Source organism: Scyliorhinus torazame, chromosome 14, assembly GCF_047496885.1.
Source record: "Scyliorhinus torazame isolate Kashiwa2021f chromosome 14, sScyTor2.1, whole genome shotgun sequence".
Lineage (NCBI taxonomy): Eukaryota > Metazoa > Chordata > Chondrichthyes > Carcharhiniformes > Scyliorhinidae > Scyliorhinus > Scyliorhinus torazame.
In genome coordinates this window covers 190746792-190761818 of record NC_092720.1, presented here as the reverse complement: position 1 = coordinate 190761818, position 15027 = coordinate 190746792, and the positions used below count along the sequence as shown (strand labels likewise).

Here is a 15027-nt window from a genome sequence, read left to right as displayed (position 1 = left end):
CTATCAGTGATGAAGCTGAAGGTTGGGGTTGGAACTTTACGCAATGTACCCAATGTACATGAAGGGTTTTATTCAGGGAGATATGGGGATGATCACTCACCGGCGAGTGGGTCAGTAACCAGCGGGCTTTAAGACACTTGGAAACAGAGCCAGAGGTGGAACATGGGAAATTTCTTCATGCAGCAGGAATGATTCGGGAAGGGGGTCAGAACCAGATTTAATCGGGACTTTGAGGAGGAAATTGAAAGTATGCAAGGGGATGGGGAAAAATAGTTGAGTGAGATGAGCGGCATAGGTTTTTCAAAGAGCCAGCACAGGTGAGATGGACTGAATGACCGCCTGTGCTGTAAGAATCTCTAAGTAAGGGGCGGCGCAGTGGTTAGCACTGCTACCTCCTGGCGCCGAAGTCCAGGTTCGATCCCGGGTCACTGTCCGTGTCTGCGTGGCTCTCACCCCCACAACCCAAAAGGTGGATTGGCCACGCTAAATTGCCCTTTAATTGGGGGAAAAAAGTAAGTGGATGCTCTAAATTTATTTTAAGACAGAATCTCTAAGTAAGGCTCATCCACATGAGGGCAAGAGTATGGGCTCCGTGCTGGGCAGAACCCGTGGCGATTCCTCAATAGTTGGGTTTTCAGACTCTTCATAGAATTTACAGTGCAGAAGAAGGCCATTCGTCCCATCGAGTCTGCACCGGCCCTGGAAAGAGCACTCTACTTAACCCCACACCTCCACCCTATCCCAGTGACCCCACCCAACCTTTTTGACACTAAGCGGCAATTTAGCATGGCCAACCCACCTAATCTGCACATCTTTTGACTGTGGGAGGAAACCCACGCAGACACGGGGAGAACGTGCAGACTGCACACAGTCACCCGAGGCTGGAATTGAACCCGGGACCCTGGAGCTGTGAGGCAGCAATGCTAACCAGTGTGCTACCGTGCTGCCCTAAATTGGTGCAGATTAGCACCATTTCTGGGACGGCAGGATTGTCGTATGAGGAGGGATTGGGCCGGTTGGGCCTGTATTCACTGAAATTTAAAAGCATGAGAGGGGATCTCATTAAAACGTATAAAATTCTGACAGGAGTGGACAGACTGGAAGCAGGGATGTTGTTTCCTCTGGCTGTTGGGGGTGTCTAGAACACGGGGTCACAGTCTCAGGATACGGGGTGGGTCATTTAGGACTGAGATTAGGAGAAATTTAACTCAGAGGATGCTGAACCTGTGGAATTCTCTACCACAGCAGGCTGTGGAGGCCAAGTCGCTGAATATATTTAAGAAGGAAATTCTCCTTTAGACTCTGAAGGTGTCATGCGGGGAGAGTGTGGGGTTGGGATAGGGGGTCATCCATGAGCACCTGGAATGCCAGAGCAGGCTCGAAAGGCCGACTCCTATTTTGTATGTTTCTGTGGACTAGGAAGATCCCAGGATGGATTCCTTATCTATGCCATTGCCTGGGCTCATCCCCAGGAACTAGTTTACCTCAAATGGCCTCAAGCGACGACAGGATCAAAAAACATCAGTTGAGTTTGTTTCCCCTACATCGAAATGCGCGCACAGAGATAGCACACAAGTACTTTGCCACAACAGCAACCCCCCCCCCCCCCCCTCACTGTACACTCTTGCTGATTCTCAGAGAAGGAGTGGTAAAAAAACTCTGAACTGCCCGATTAGATTTTTTTGTTGACTGACGGACTCTGCTGCTCTCCCATTAGGCCCCCGAAGCGGACTATCTGGAAGCCTGTGTGGTCTCTGTGCTGCAGATTCACGTCACTCAAGCCCCTGGCGACATTCTGGTGTTTCTCACTGGTCAGGTAAGGAAGGTTGGGCGTCAGTAAATCACCCTGAAATACCCCAGACTGGCTGCATTTGTTCCTACCAATGCCCAATATTCGCAGTGGTGAGTTGGACCTGGTGGTGCTTGATACCCAATATTGCGCTGTGTAAATTCTGGTCCCAGAATGAGCTCTGTTGTGGCCCATTGAGTACCTGGCATTTGCTTTATTTCAATCTATTCAGTCACAGCATGTTGGCGTCGCTGACTAGGCCCTGCTTTTATTGCCCTTGAGAAGGTGGTGGTGAGCTGTTGCCTTGAACTGCTGTAGTCCCTGTGGTGCAGGATTTTAACCCAGCCACAGCGAAGGAACGGACATATATTTCCAAGTCAGGTTGGTGAGTGACTTGGAGGGGAACATCCGGGTGGTGGTGTCCCCATGTACCTGTTGCCCTTGTCTTTCTAAATGGTAGTGGTTTGGAAGGTGCTGTCGAAGGAGCCTTAGTGAGTTCCTACAAAGCATCTTGTAGATGGTACACACGGCAGCCGCTGAGCGTCGGTGCTGGAGGGAGTAAATGTTTGTGGAAGGGGTGCCAATCAAGGGAGCTGCTTTGTCCTGGATTGTATCAGGCTTCTTGAGTGTTATCGGAGCGGCACTCATCCAGGTTAGTGGAGAGCATTCCATTACACTCCTGATTTGTGCTTTGCAGAGGTGGTGGACAGGCTTTCGGGAGTCAGGAGGTGAGCTACTCACCGTAGGGTTCCTAGCCTCTTTTGCTTGTGTTAATCCCAGTGTGGAGTTGTGCTGACCACTTTGCTTCCTGTGCAGGAGGAGATCGAGACTACGTGTGAGATGTTACAGGAGCGCTGCCGTAGACTGGGCTCCAAGATCGCCGAGCTGCTGGTTCTACCCATTTATGCCAACCTTCCCTCGGACATGCAGGCCAAAATCTTTGAGCCGACTCCGTCAGGAGCCAGGAAGGTGAGCAGCAATCCTATCTCCAACAAAACCATTTTCAAGTAGCGTTCTTTAAGGAAATTTCCTTTTGTTAAAGTGCAGAATGCGAGGAATTCTCTGTAATGTATGTTTCACTAATAGCACGATAAATGTCCTTCTGGGGTATAACTGTCTAAATAACAAACATTAGAGGCAATGTTAAGATAGAATTTCATAGATATTACAACATGGAACAAAGCACTCGGCTTCACAGGGTAGATGCTGGGGTTGTTTCCTTTATGGGAGTCTCTAGGATCAGATAGCATAATCTCAGTAAGGGGGTCACCCATTTAAGACAAAGATTTATTTTTTTTAATTTAGAGTACCCAATTATTTTTTTTCCAATTAAGGGGCAATTTAGCGTGGCCAATCCACCTAACCTGCACATCTTTGGATTGTGGGGGTGAAACCCACGCAGACACGGGGAGAATGTGCAAACTCCACACGGACAGTGACCCAGGGCCGGGATTCGAACCCAGGTCCTCAGCGCCGCAGTCCCAGTGCTATCCACTGCACCACATGCCGCCCTCATTTAAGACAAAGATAAGGAGGAATTTCTTTTATCGGAGGGTAGTGAATCCGTGGAATTCTTTGAAGCATTCGTAGATGGGGAGGCCAGGAAGGAGCATCAGAAGCTGGTGGTCAGGATTCTGGGTGTAGATCTGGAGAATGCGAGTTACCCAATGCCAAAGTTCTGGGCATGGAGGAAGAAGCTGCAAATGCAGTTTCATCTGTTGCCCACGGGTCGGGTGGTGCGCCAGTGGTGGCGCTGAAAGGGGGGGGGGGTGTATGAACATGGGGAGAAGGCTATAGCCGTCCTTCTCATCAGCTCCAGCAACAGGAGGTGGCTAGGGAGATTGTGCAGGTCAGGGAGCCGGTGTGGAGGTGGGTTGGTTGGTCTCCGACCTAGAGAAGGTGAACGGGATGTTTTGGAACTTCTATGAGGGGCATTATTATTCGGAGCCACCAGAGGATGAGCAGAGGACGTGGAGTTCTTGGAGGGTTTGGAGTTCCCCAGGTGGGGAAGGAATTATGGGAGGAGTTGGAGGCGCCGCTACGGTTAGAGGAAGTTTACACGGCTTTAGGAAGATGCAGATAGGGAAGGCGCTGGGGTCAGACAGTACAATTTTATAAGACGTTTGTGGATCAGTTGGCCCCCTTGGTGTTTAACGATTCACTGGCACGGGGTTCACTCTTGGAGACGTTGAGGCAGCTGTCTATCTTTCTTAAGAGGGATAAGGACCCCACCCTTCCACCCGATTTTGTTGCTCAATGTGAATGCGAAGATTTTGGCTAAGGTCTTTATAAAAAAAAAAATTTAGAGTACCCAATTCATTTTTTTCAATTAAGGGACAATTTAGCATGGCCAATCCACCTATCCTGACGCAAACACGGGGAGAATGCGCAAACTCCACACGGACAGTGACCCAGAGCCAGGATCGAACCTGGGACCTCGTCGCCGAGAGGCTGCAGGGCTAACTCACTGCGCCACCGTGCTGTCTTGGCTAAGGTCTTAGCGTTGGGGTTGGAACCCTGTCTCCCAGAGCTAGTGAGAGGCTTTGTGAAGGTCAGAAAATGTCATCCAACATGAGGTGATTACTCAACGTAGTTCTTAAACTGCCATGGGGCCGGAGCTGAAAATAATAATGTGTCAAGATGCAGAAAAAGCGTTTCATGGGGTTCATCTTTTCACGATGGAGACGTTTGTGTTGGGTCCTAGGTTTGTGTCGTGGGTACAGCTGTTACATGGAGCTCCATCTGCTCGTGTGCGCACTAACACTACAAGTTTGGGGTTGTTTAGGCTGCATAGGGGGACGAGGCAGGGGTGTCCTATGTTTCCTCTTTTGTTTGCTTTGCGATCGAGCCATTCACTATCGCTTCAAGGGCCTTTGATAAGGGAGAAGGGTGGAAAGATAAGATGCTGGAGAGGGTGAAGGTTTTGTTCCTGGATTGTGAGAGTAGTGTTCGAGGGGGCCTGCGAACCACACATCTTCTGGTCCTGTCCCAAATTGGTGGATATTTGAAAGTCTTTTTCCTGCACCACATTGGCAATCCTGAATGTTGAGTTCGAGCCTTGTTCATTTGTAGCTATATTCAGGGTGTCGGACCAGCCTAGGTTAAGGATGGGTGCTGGGGCGGGCGCCCTGACATTCACTTCGTTGTTTGCCCGGTGGCAGGTTATGCTGAGTTGGAGGCAGGCAACACCGCCTAGTGCCTCATCCTGGCTAGATGACTTGTTGGAGTTTCTGTATGTTGAGACGGTCAAGTTCACTGAGGGGGTCGTCCAATGGGTACTATCGTAGAGGGCATCCGTTCATATTGCACGATAGGAAATTGGTCGCTGTTAGTTGTGGGGGGGTGGTTGCGTGGGTTGCTTTTTTCAGCAGGTGATTGTTAACATGTGTTAGTTCGTTTTGCTGTGTAAACGTTTGGATATAAAAAATTAAAAGTTCAATAAAAATATTTTTTTTAAAAAAGAGGATTTTGTAAACAGCTACCCTGGCAGCGGCGGGTGGCGATTTCCCTTGTCAATAGGTTGCTCATGTTCAGAGGCTTTCATCCTCCGAACAAGGGCAGCATGGTAGCATTGTGGATAGCACAATTGCTTCACAGCTCCAGGGTCCCAGGTTCGATTCCGGCTTGGGTCACTGTCTGGGCGGGTCTGCACATCCTCCCCATGTGTGCGTGGGTTTCCTCCGGGTGCTCCGGTTTCCTCCCACAGTCCAAAGATGTGCAGGTTAGGTGGATTGGCCATGATAAATTGCCCTTCGTGTTGGGTGGGCTTACTGGGTTATGGGGATAGGGTGGAGGTGTTGACCGTGGGTAGGGTGCTCTTTCTAAGTGCCGGTGCAGACTCGATGGGCCGAATGGCCTCCTTCTGCACTGTAAATTCTATGAAATAGGCAAGAGCACGTGCATAATGTCTGTGACTTCCAAGACCCAACTGAGGCTGCCCTCGCGGACTGATGTCTGTGTCTCCGCACCACTCACTTCCGTGCTGTTATTGAGCTTGACTTTGTTCTATTAACACATTCTCTCTGCTCCTCCTGGTGCTTCTCTCAATCCCACCCGCCCCCGACTGTTCAGGTTGTCGTTGCCACCAACATCGCGGAGACGTCCCTAACAATCGACGGGATCATCTACGTGATTGACCCAGGGTTCTGCAAGCAGAAGAGTTACAACGCACGCACAGGCATGGAGTCCCTTATTGTCACACCCTGCTCCAAGGTAAGTACCAAGGTGACCCCTTCATCTGGTGGATGGTCCTGGGTTAGAGACACTGGAGGAGTGGGGATAGGGGAGGGAATGCAATTGTGAAAAGCACCTGAGGAGAAAGGAGTTGCATTTACACAGCGCCTTTTACAACTTCACAATGTCCCAAAACGTGTCACAGCTGATAAAGCACTTTTTTGTTTTAGTCCTGCAGCAGCCTAATTTGCACACAGCAAGTTCCTGCTAACAGAAACATGATAATGACCACACTGTAATGAGGAATAAATATTGACCCAGGACACCAGAGGTGACCCACCCCTCTGCTCTCCTTCAGAATAGTGTTGCAGGATGTTTTATGTCCACCTGAGAGAGCAGGTGGGCCTTCAGCTTATCAGCTGATCAGCTTTGTACTTTGGAGTAAGGTGGGGCATGTTCATTCAGCATGTTGGAAGTTGCAAGGAAGGCCCTTGGGACTTGTTGGAGTTCATGAGGAGGATTTTGAAAAGGGAACAAAAATGGAGAATACTACAGGGCAGACTGTCTCTAACTGGACTTGGGAGACCTGAGGTAAACACTCCTGCGAGAGCAGGGATGATGAATGAGGTTGATGAGAGATATGCAGTGTTTGTGCCGAAGGGGAAGATCACCCCACCTTCATCAACTTGCGTATCCAAACCCATAACCATCTTAAGGGACACAAGTGCGACTCAAACTCTCTTACTGGAGAAGGATTTGGTTTTCCCTCCAGAGAGTTCAATGAAAGCCAAGGTATTAGTGAATGGGATAGGTGGAGATTATATCCCAATTCAATTGTATAAAGTACAATTGTTGTGTAGTTTCGTGTCAGGTCCAGGAGTTGTTGAAGTGATTAAGAAATTCCCAGTGGATGGAGTAGCCTTACTTTTGGGAATGATTTGGCAGGAGTGAAGGTTATATAGAGAGTCAGAGGGAAGTACTGCGGATAATGCATTAGATACCAGTGGCAGGGCATGTGGGAATCAGGAAAACTCATTGGGCATTCACTCAAAGAAAGTAATCACATATCAAATGATAATGGTAGTGAATCTGAGAGAATGATTCCACACACAAGTTTGTCAAAGATAAAATCTAACAGAGAACCAGATTTTGAGAACTCAAGACTGAAGGTGATCCCAAGAAGGAATCTGAATCTAATAATAATAATAATCACTTATTGTCACAAGTAGGCTTCAATGAAGTTACTGTGAAAAGCCCCTAGTCGCAACATTCTGGCGCCTGTTTGGAGAGGCTGGAACGGGGATTGAACCGCGCTGCTGGCATTGTTCTGCATTACAAGCCAGCTGTCTTAATAGTAATAACAGTGATGAAGATTCAGACGAAAGTTCTGAATCTGGTTTTGGAGAAATGATGAACAACTGCTATCGAGTAGACCTGTCACAAACTGATCGTGAACAAATGGCAAGTAATTCTTCCAAATGTAGGAAAGAAAACAGCAAATCAGAAGAGGAAAGTGAATTGAACTTTTCTGAAAGTGAATTGGACTTTTCTAAAAGCAATTTATTGCAGCCTCTTTTCGTAAACCCATTGCCATTCACTGCAGGTGGAAATATTTCCCAGAGCATGCCTGTTTTGAAGGAAAACAATACATAATAGCGTGGCATCAGCTACTCCGGATGAGGACAGCAATGACTGTGAAGCGACACCAAGCAAACGACTGATTAACACACATACGTTTAAAGGCCCGCAGTGACTGTTCAAGGTAAAAGAAGCAAATAGCAAAGCAGATGAAATAATTAGCGATCAATTCCTTTTTTCAATGAAGAGGAAGGTGGATGAAGAACCATAACAGTGTTTCCGCAACCACATCTGTGAACAAAAACAGAGTTCATGGAACCAACAATGTGTTATCCTTTGATTCTGAAAGTAGAGGAGGAAAGTTGTAATCTGGAAACTACAAATTGAGTCAGTCCTTATTACTAAGTAAAGGTAAAAATTATGATTACAAAAACTCTGAGGAAGAGGTAAAGAATGATACAAAAAAAGCCAACCAACACTGCGAAGATTGAACCCTCAGCTTTACTTGTTGCTGAAAGTGACCATGTGAAGGAAAAAAGAGAATGTGAAGCTGGGGGGATTGAAGAGTGTTTATTGATTAAAAATGAACCAAATATTTCCCTCCGTATTGACAATACTGCTGGTAGTTTGGCTACGGAAGATCCTTGAAATTTGGATAAACATTCAAAGGACAATCAGGAAAGACTGACTGCGTTATGAGAAAGACAGAAAAGCACCAGAAACTCCTTCAGGGAATCCTCTAATTTAGGCAGTCAGAAACCTGACAAGGCGAAGCACATTGGGCTGAATTCTCCGCCGTCGGGATTTTGTTTTGCCGGCAGACCGGGAATTTCCCGACGGCGTGGGGCTGCCCCACAATTGGAAACCCCATTGACTAGCCGGTGAAACGGAGAATCCCGATGGCGTGCTGCACCAGATATCTGGTGCGGTGGGACGGAGAAACCTGCCCATTACCTTGGATTTTGAAGGAGAGTGAAAAGGTGTTTTTTGAAGATATCAGATGTAGTTCTAAAACCAAAGATGCAAACCTATCAGCAGGAGAAGAACAGAGAGAAGACCTAATAAAGATATGGAAAGGAACTAGACGGAACTGCAGGGAAACACCAGGAGGGCACTCCATTAACTAATCATGATGTAGGCATAAGAAACTCTGAACCATTAAAAAACATCCGTCTCGACTAAAGCCATGGAGGGTGGCTCAGTTAGAGACTAAAACGTAGTGCATGTTGAATATGTTGTGGGAACGAGCAGAAACGCTGTGGTCCACAGAACGCCACGTAGATTGAAGGCCATGAATACAAATCCAGTGTTAGAGGGCAAACGGTGCTGGCCGCCCTGGACTTTTCAGACCATTGGAAATGGCCACAGATGCCAATGACATAGGAGTTGGGGCAGTACTATTAGCCCTTCAGCACTTTTAGCCTTTTGGGGCTGGAGGTATGTAAGGGTCCTTCCTGATGATTCCCTTATTTCCCTTTTCTTTATTCTTCCGTTATCATTTTTGATCCATGGATGTTTAATAGACATGTATCTTTAAATCAAGCAGCAAAGACCGGGTAGAATTCAAGAAGTTGCAACATAGTATATGGTGCTGCTAATTTTAGACAACAGAACTCCCGACCTCGGCACCCGAGAGCTGGGGTGGGATTTGGTTCGATTGGTTGGCTGGGGGCTAATGAATTGGCCAAAAGACCGTATTCTGCCCGGTAATGGGTAGTGATTGGATCCTGCCTGAGTGGGATGATTTCCAGAAAACTAAGGAAGCAGAGTTTGAATCCTGGACATTTCGGGAAGGACCTGCTTGCTCTCTCTCTCCCCAGAAAGGCTGTGGTGTGTTGTATTTCTCAAACTGCAGAGACCTGAATGAATCTACAGTGAAACCATTACAGGCTGCAAACAGAGACCTGGATCTTAAAGCTTAATTTGAAGGGAAGGTCTGCTTAAAGATAACCGTTTATTTATTATTTTCACGCCTCCCCTCCATTCTGTGTTTATTGTGTGTGTGTATATATGTGTGAGATTAGAAATTTGACAATATTTAACCAGTTCTTTTTGCTGCATGTTTCCTTGTAGCTCTTAATATAAATAAAAAGTAATTGTATTTAAAGTTACAAACCTGGTGACTCTAATTATCGGGCAGCCAAGGGCGAAAGACTTTTTCTAAGAATTATTGGTTAATTCAATTGCATGCGACTCTGGGTCAAGGAGGTCTGGAATTGATGGAGCCCGAATCCAGGGTGTTGTAACAATATCAAATCAAAACATGATGCCCCCCCACCCCGACGGAGCCAGTGGACTGTGTGTGCGCTCCCTCCAGAGATGCTCAGCCATAGATTTAACTGTGTACTCCGCTGGAGGATCAGCCTGGATTATTCTCTCTGCTCCCACCAAACCCCCTTCCCTCCAACGCACGCCCCGCAGTGTCCTGGCTAATATTTATTTCTCCATCAACATCAGTAAAAATAGATCATTTGGTTGTTAATGTGTTGTTTGCGTGAGCTTGGCTTGCACAAATTGATTGCCGCTCTTCCCACATTACAACAATGACCACATTTCAAAAAATGTGCTTCATTGTCTGATGTGCTTTGGGGTGACCTGAGGATGTGACAGGTGCTGCTTGAAACATGACCTTCTGACTTTGGGTGTTGGGGACGGGGGACGGGGGGGGGAGGGACTTGGGGTGTTTGGGGGGAGGGGGGATGGAGGAGGAGGGCAAGGGAGCTAATCACTGAGCCATAGCAAACATTGAATCTGTTAGGAGCAAGATAAATTGATGTTTAGGAAGTGGATATAAACCGTGAGGGACATGGGCCTTGTGAGGTGTTGGGTGAACAAGCGGAGATGAATTTTGATGTTCCACAACCCCAATCCTGATGGATTGAGGGAGTGTTGCTGCTGATCCATTGATGCTATGACCCTCTCTGCCCCTGCTTCCTTTTGTCACCAGGCCTCGGCTAACCAGCGAGCTGGCAGGGCCGGCCGCGTGGCAGCGGGGAAGTGCTTCCGCCTCTACACGGCCTGGGCCTTCAAGCACGAGATGGAGGAAACATCCGTCCCGGAAATACAGCGGACAAACCTGGGCAACGTGGTGCTGCTGCTGAAGAGTTTGGGTAAGGAGGTGAAGGGCTTGTTTTGGTAAGGCATCTTTCATAACCTCAAGATGTCTGGAAGCGCTTTACAATGATTGAGGTCCTTGTTGGGGTGTAGCTGCTGTTGTGGACTCCAGCATTCTAATTTGTGCGCTGCAAGATCTAGCGGTCAACTCTTATTTTTTAATTATCTGGAAGCTTGAGGGGATCCTATAGTTTTCCACTGTTGCTTTCTCCATGGCAACACCTTGGCCAATCAGAGTCGACTATCCAAACAATCAGGTGTACTACTTCCCCAGCAGTACAAATTGTTGCGATTGTCTGAAATTTGGCATTCTTGCATTTATCCTGACGTCGCGCAAGTCGAGAACCTTGGCATCTGTAGCTCTCTTCAGCTGTCTTTATACTATGTTGTTAGTGATGTTGGTTGGCGGGTAAACATTGGGTCGGGGCGGTATGATGGCACAGTGGTTAGCACTGCTGCCTCATGGTGCCGATGTCCCCCAAGTTCGGTCCCGGCCCCGGGTCATTGTCCGTATGGAGTTTGCACATTCTCCCCGTGTCTGCGTGGGTCTCACCCCTACAACCCAAAGATGTGCACGGTAGGTGGATTGGCCACGCTAAATTGCCCCTTAATTGGGAAAAAAAAATTGGATACTCTAAATTTATATGAAAGAAAACATTGGGTCAGAACAAGGGTGCAAACTCCCCCTGCTCCTCTTCAAATTCGGACCCCAGGGGTCATCTGTCGTGAGGACAAACTGAGGTGGGGGGTACCTCAATTCTTTATTTTTAAAATAAATTTAGAGTACCCAATTCATTTTCCCAATTAAGGGTCAATTTAGCATGGCCAATCCACCTAGCCTGCACATCTTTGGGTTGTGGGGGCGAAACCCACGCAGACACGGGGAGAATGTGTGAGGCCGCAGTGCTAACCCACTGTGCCATCGTGCTGCCCTGGGGGTACCTCAATTTAACATCTCATACAAGGCCATTAAACAGTGTGGCACTCACCCACTGCTTCCCAGATTTTGTGCTCAAGTATTTGAGGTGGAATTTGAACTCTCAATATGATTCGGAGGCCAGTGTACGACCCAGTGAGCCACCTTCAGGCAGGGCGAGGAGATTTGGGGAAATGGGGTGAGGGTGGGACCCCTTAACAGCACCTTTGGGGAAATTGTCACTGGCACGGCTCAACCTGGTTATATTTTGGGTTTTCAAGCTCTGGTTTCTTTATGCTCAGTGCTCCATACCCAGTCGACCAAGTGAGCCGCCACTCGCTCCCCACGAAATGTGTCTGACTGGCCCAATAGTCAGTTTAGCTCAGTTAGCTGGACAGCTGGTTTGTGATGCCGAGCGAGGCCAACGGCGTGGGTTCAATTCCCACACCGGCTGACGTTATTCATGAAGGCCCCGCTTTCTCAACCTTGCCCCTTGCCTGGTGTGTGTTGACCCTCAAAGGGCAAAACAACCTGTAGTCGGGTACTATGGCGACTTTACTTACTCGTCAGGCAAATGGAGTCCGCTCTGAGGTTGGACAGAAGGTATTTATGCTTGTGTTTTAAATGACTGGATATTTTTGTGCTTTGTATTACTGGATATCCGACCCCAATGCACATGAGTTTAGTGAATGAGCAGCCTGTCCGTGTTGGTCTCACCCAGCAACCCATCCACCTCTTCCTGCCTGGATTCCCATCGCAATGTGCTGTTGTTTGTTCAGCGCCTTTCTGTTTAGTGCCCATCTCATGGTGCCAGCAGCAGGGAGCCTGTTTAACGCCCACCCTCTCTCCTCATTTCAGGAATCAATGACTTGATCCACTTTGATTTCATGGACCCCCCTCCTCACGAGACTCTTGTGCTGGCCTTGGAGCAGTTGTATGCCCTGGGAGCTCTCAACCACCTCGGAGAGCTCACCAAGGTAAGGCACATGGCTGGGGCGGGCAGGATTACCGTCTTTAATTGAACCCTTCCTGCCTGACGTTTCTGAACCTCCTCTTCTTCACTCACACACCACTCCCTCCTCCCAAGCTATAAAACCCCTTCCATTCCCATTCTTCACCACATTGCAATCAAGAGGTTTTTTTTCTTTGTCCTTTCATGGGATGTTGCCCACCCCTAATTGCCCTTGAGCTGAACATTTCAGAGGACAGGGGACAGAAGGTACTGGATCTGGAGTCACATGTAGGCCAGACCGGGTAAGGATGGCAGATTTCCTTCCCTAAGGGTACATTAGTGAAGCAGGTGGGTCTTTACAAGACTCGATGATAGCTTCATGGTCACCATTACTGAGAGTAGCTTTATAATCCAGATTTTATCAATTGAGTTTAAATTTCACCAGCTGTGGGGCAGCACGGTGGCAGAGTGGTTAGCACTGCTGCCTCACGGCACCGAGGACCTGGGCCCCAGATCACTGACCATGTGGAGTTTGCGCATTCTCCCCGTGTCTGCGTGGGTCTCACCCCCACAACCCAAAAAATTTAGCCACGCTAAATGCCCCTTAATTGGGGGGCAAAAAGAATTGGGTACTCTAAATATATTTATATATATTATATATTTTATAAATTTAGAGGACCCAATCATTTTTTTACCAATTAAGGGGCAATTTAGTGCGGCTAATCCACCTGCCCTGCACATCTTTGGGTTGTGGGGGCGAAACCCACACAAACACGGGGAGAATGTGGAAACTCCACACCGACAGTGACCTAGGTCGGGATCGAACCCAGGTTCTCCGCGTCGTAGGCAGCAATGCTAACCACTGTGCCACCTTGCCGCCCTTAAATATATTTTTAAAAAACATTCCACCAGCTGCTGTGATGCGATTTTAACCCATGTCCACAGGGTATAACCTGGGCCTCTGCATTAGTACTTCTGTGACATTAGGGCGGCACTGTGTCACAGTGGTTATCACTGCTGCCTCACAGTGCCAGGGACCCGGGTTTGATTCCGGTCTTGGGTGACTGTCTGTGTGGAGTTTGCACATTCTCCCCGCGTCATCATGCATTTCCTCTGGGTACTACAGTTTCCTCCCACAGTCCAAAAATGTGCAGGTTAGATGGATTGGCCATGCTAAATTGCCACTTAGTGTCCAAAGTTTAGGTTAGGTGTGGTTGCAGAGTATGGGGATCAAGTGGGAATTAGGCCTAGGTAGGGTGCTCTTTCGGAGGGTTGGTACAGACTCGATGGGCCGAATAGACTCCTACACTGCAGATTCCCACTACGCCACCAACTGCCCCTGAATTGCACCATTCTCTGCTTCTTACTCTCTCCCCACTAGCTAATGACCTCCTTCAGTCACACCCTCCTCTTACAATCTGCAGGCTTTAAAACTCAAGCTTGGTGTCATCTCACTGTAACCTCCAGAGTTTCATCGGCCCTGGTGCTATCGTATGAATTTAATTCAACCGCGCCATTGCATTATTTTGTATACCGCAAGGAGATCGCCTTAGCTTCCCGCTCAATACAGTATTCCACCAGCATTCCTCTTTCTCCCCCCCCCCCCGCCCCAATCCCCTCTTTATCTGCTGCCACTCTCCCCTGATCTTAATCCCTCTATGCCAGGCGCTTTTCCAGTGTCCTGTTTTCCCTGACGTTTTTCCACGTCTCTGTCGTTCCAGCTTGGCCGGAGGATGGCGGAGCTCCCTGTGGACCCCATGCTGTCAAAAATGATCCTGGCCTCCGAGAAGTAAGTAGTGATCAACGCTGTTTAGCCCCACGTGTAAGGGAGCGAAAGGGCCAACCAGCTGAGCGAGGCTTGTTCCTCTGTCTTCCTGACTCGCATAGTTATTTATCAAAGGTTCAATAAGTTTATTATTAATAATACCAGTAACCCTTAAATTACCCACATGAAACAAGAGGATACCCCAGCTTCAAGTATACTGCCTACAAAGGTGGCTTGGTAGACTGTGGATCTGATCGCTGGAATTCCTCTGGCCTATCTTCACAAAGGTTGTTCTTGCTGGCGGTCCCTTTCTTTCTCCCGGTCTGGTCAAGGTCACCTCGGCCTTTGCTCCTGACTCACATAGTTGAAAGACTCACTCCACTTCCCTCCTTGGAGACCAATTCTTTGTGATATTTATTAACGTTATATATGTTATAAATACCTGAATAACATCACCTCCACAGCCACTGTATCTCAGTTCTGAACATTGATTAGATTTCTCGAACCCATCACAGCTTATCCCACTTAGGCTTGTGATCAGGAGTCTGTTGTTCTGAGTCCTACAGTGGCTCATACTGTCCTCTTGCCTCTGGACCCAGCATCTCATTGGGTCCAGGCCCCGCCCCCGGCTCGAGAGACTTCGGGCACCAGAGTCTTGGCTGATACCCCAGCGCAGTACTGAAGGAGCGCTGCACTGTCTTTAGGGTGAGGCATTTATGGGAGACTTTGTTTGCCCACTC

At 48.1% G+C, this 15027-nt stretch overlaps 1 protein-coding gene across 3 annotated transcripts in view; it reads left to right on the top strand.

Annotated features, from left to right (window-relative positions):
* Positions 1-15027, top strand: part of dhx16 (DEAH (Asp-Glu-Ala-His) box polypeptide 16) — a 55603-nt gene that overhangs the window by 23761 nt on the left and 16815 nt on the right. For all 3 annotated transcript variants that reach the window (XM_072475362.1, XM_072475361.1, XM_072475360.1), the window contains exons 12-17: positions 1718-1816; positions 2606-2758; positions 5861-6001; positions 10488-10650; positions 12429-12547; positions 14244-14311. In XM_072475362.1, the coding sequence (XP_072331463.1) occupies positions 1718-1816; positions 2606-2758; positions 5861-6001; positions 10488-10650; positions 12429-12547; positions 14244-14311 (743 nt within the window). The remainder of the gene's footprint in view (positions 1-1717; positions 1817-2605; positions 2759-5860; positions 6002-10487; positions 10651-12428; positions 12548-14243; positions 14312-15027) is intronic.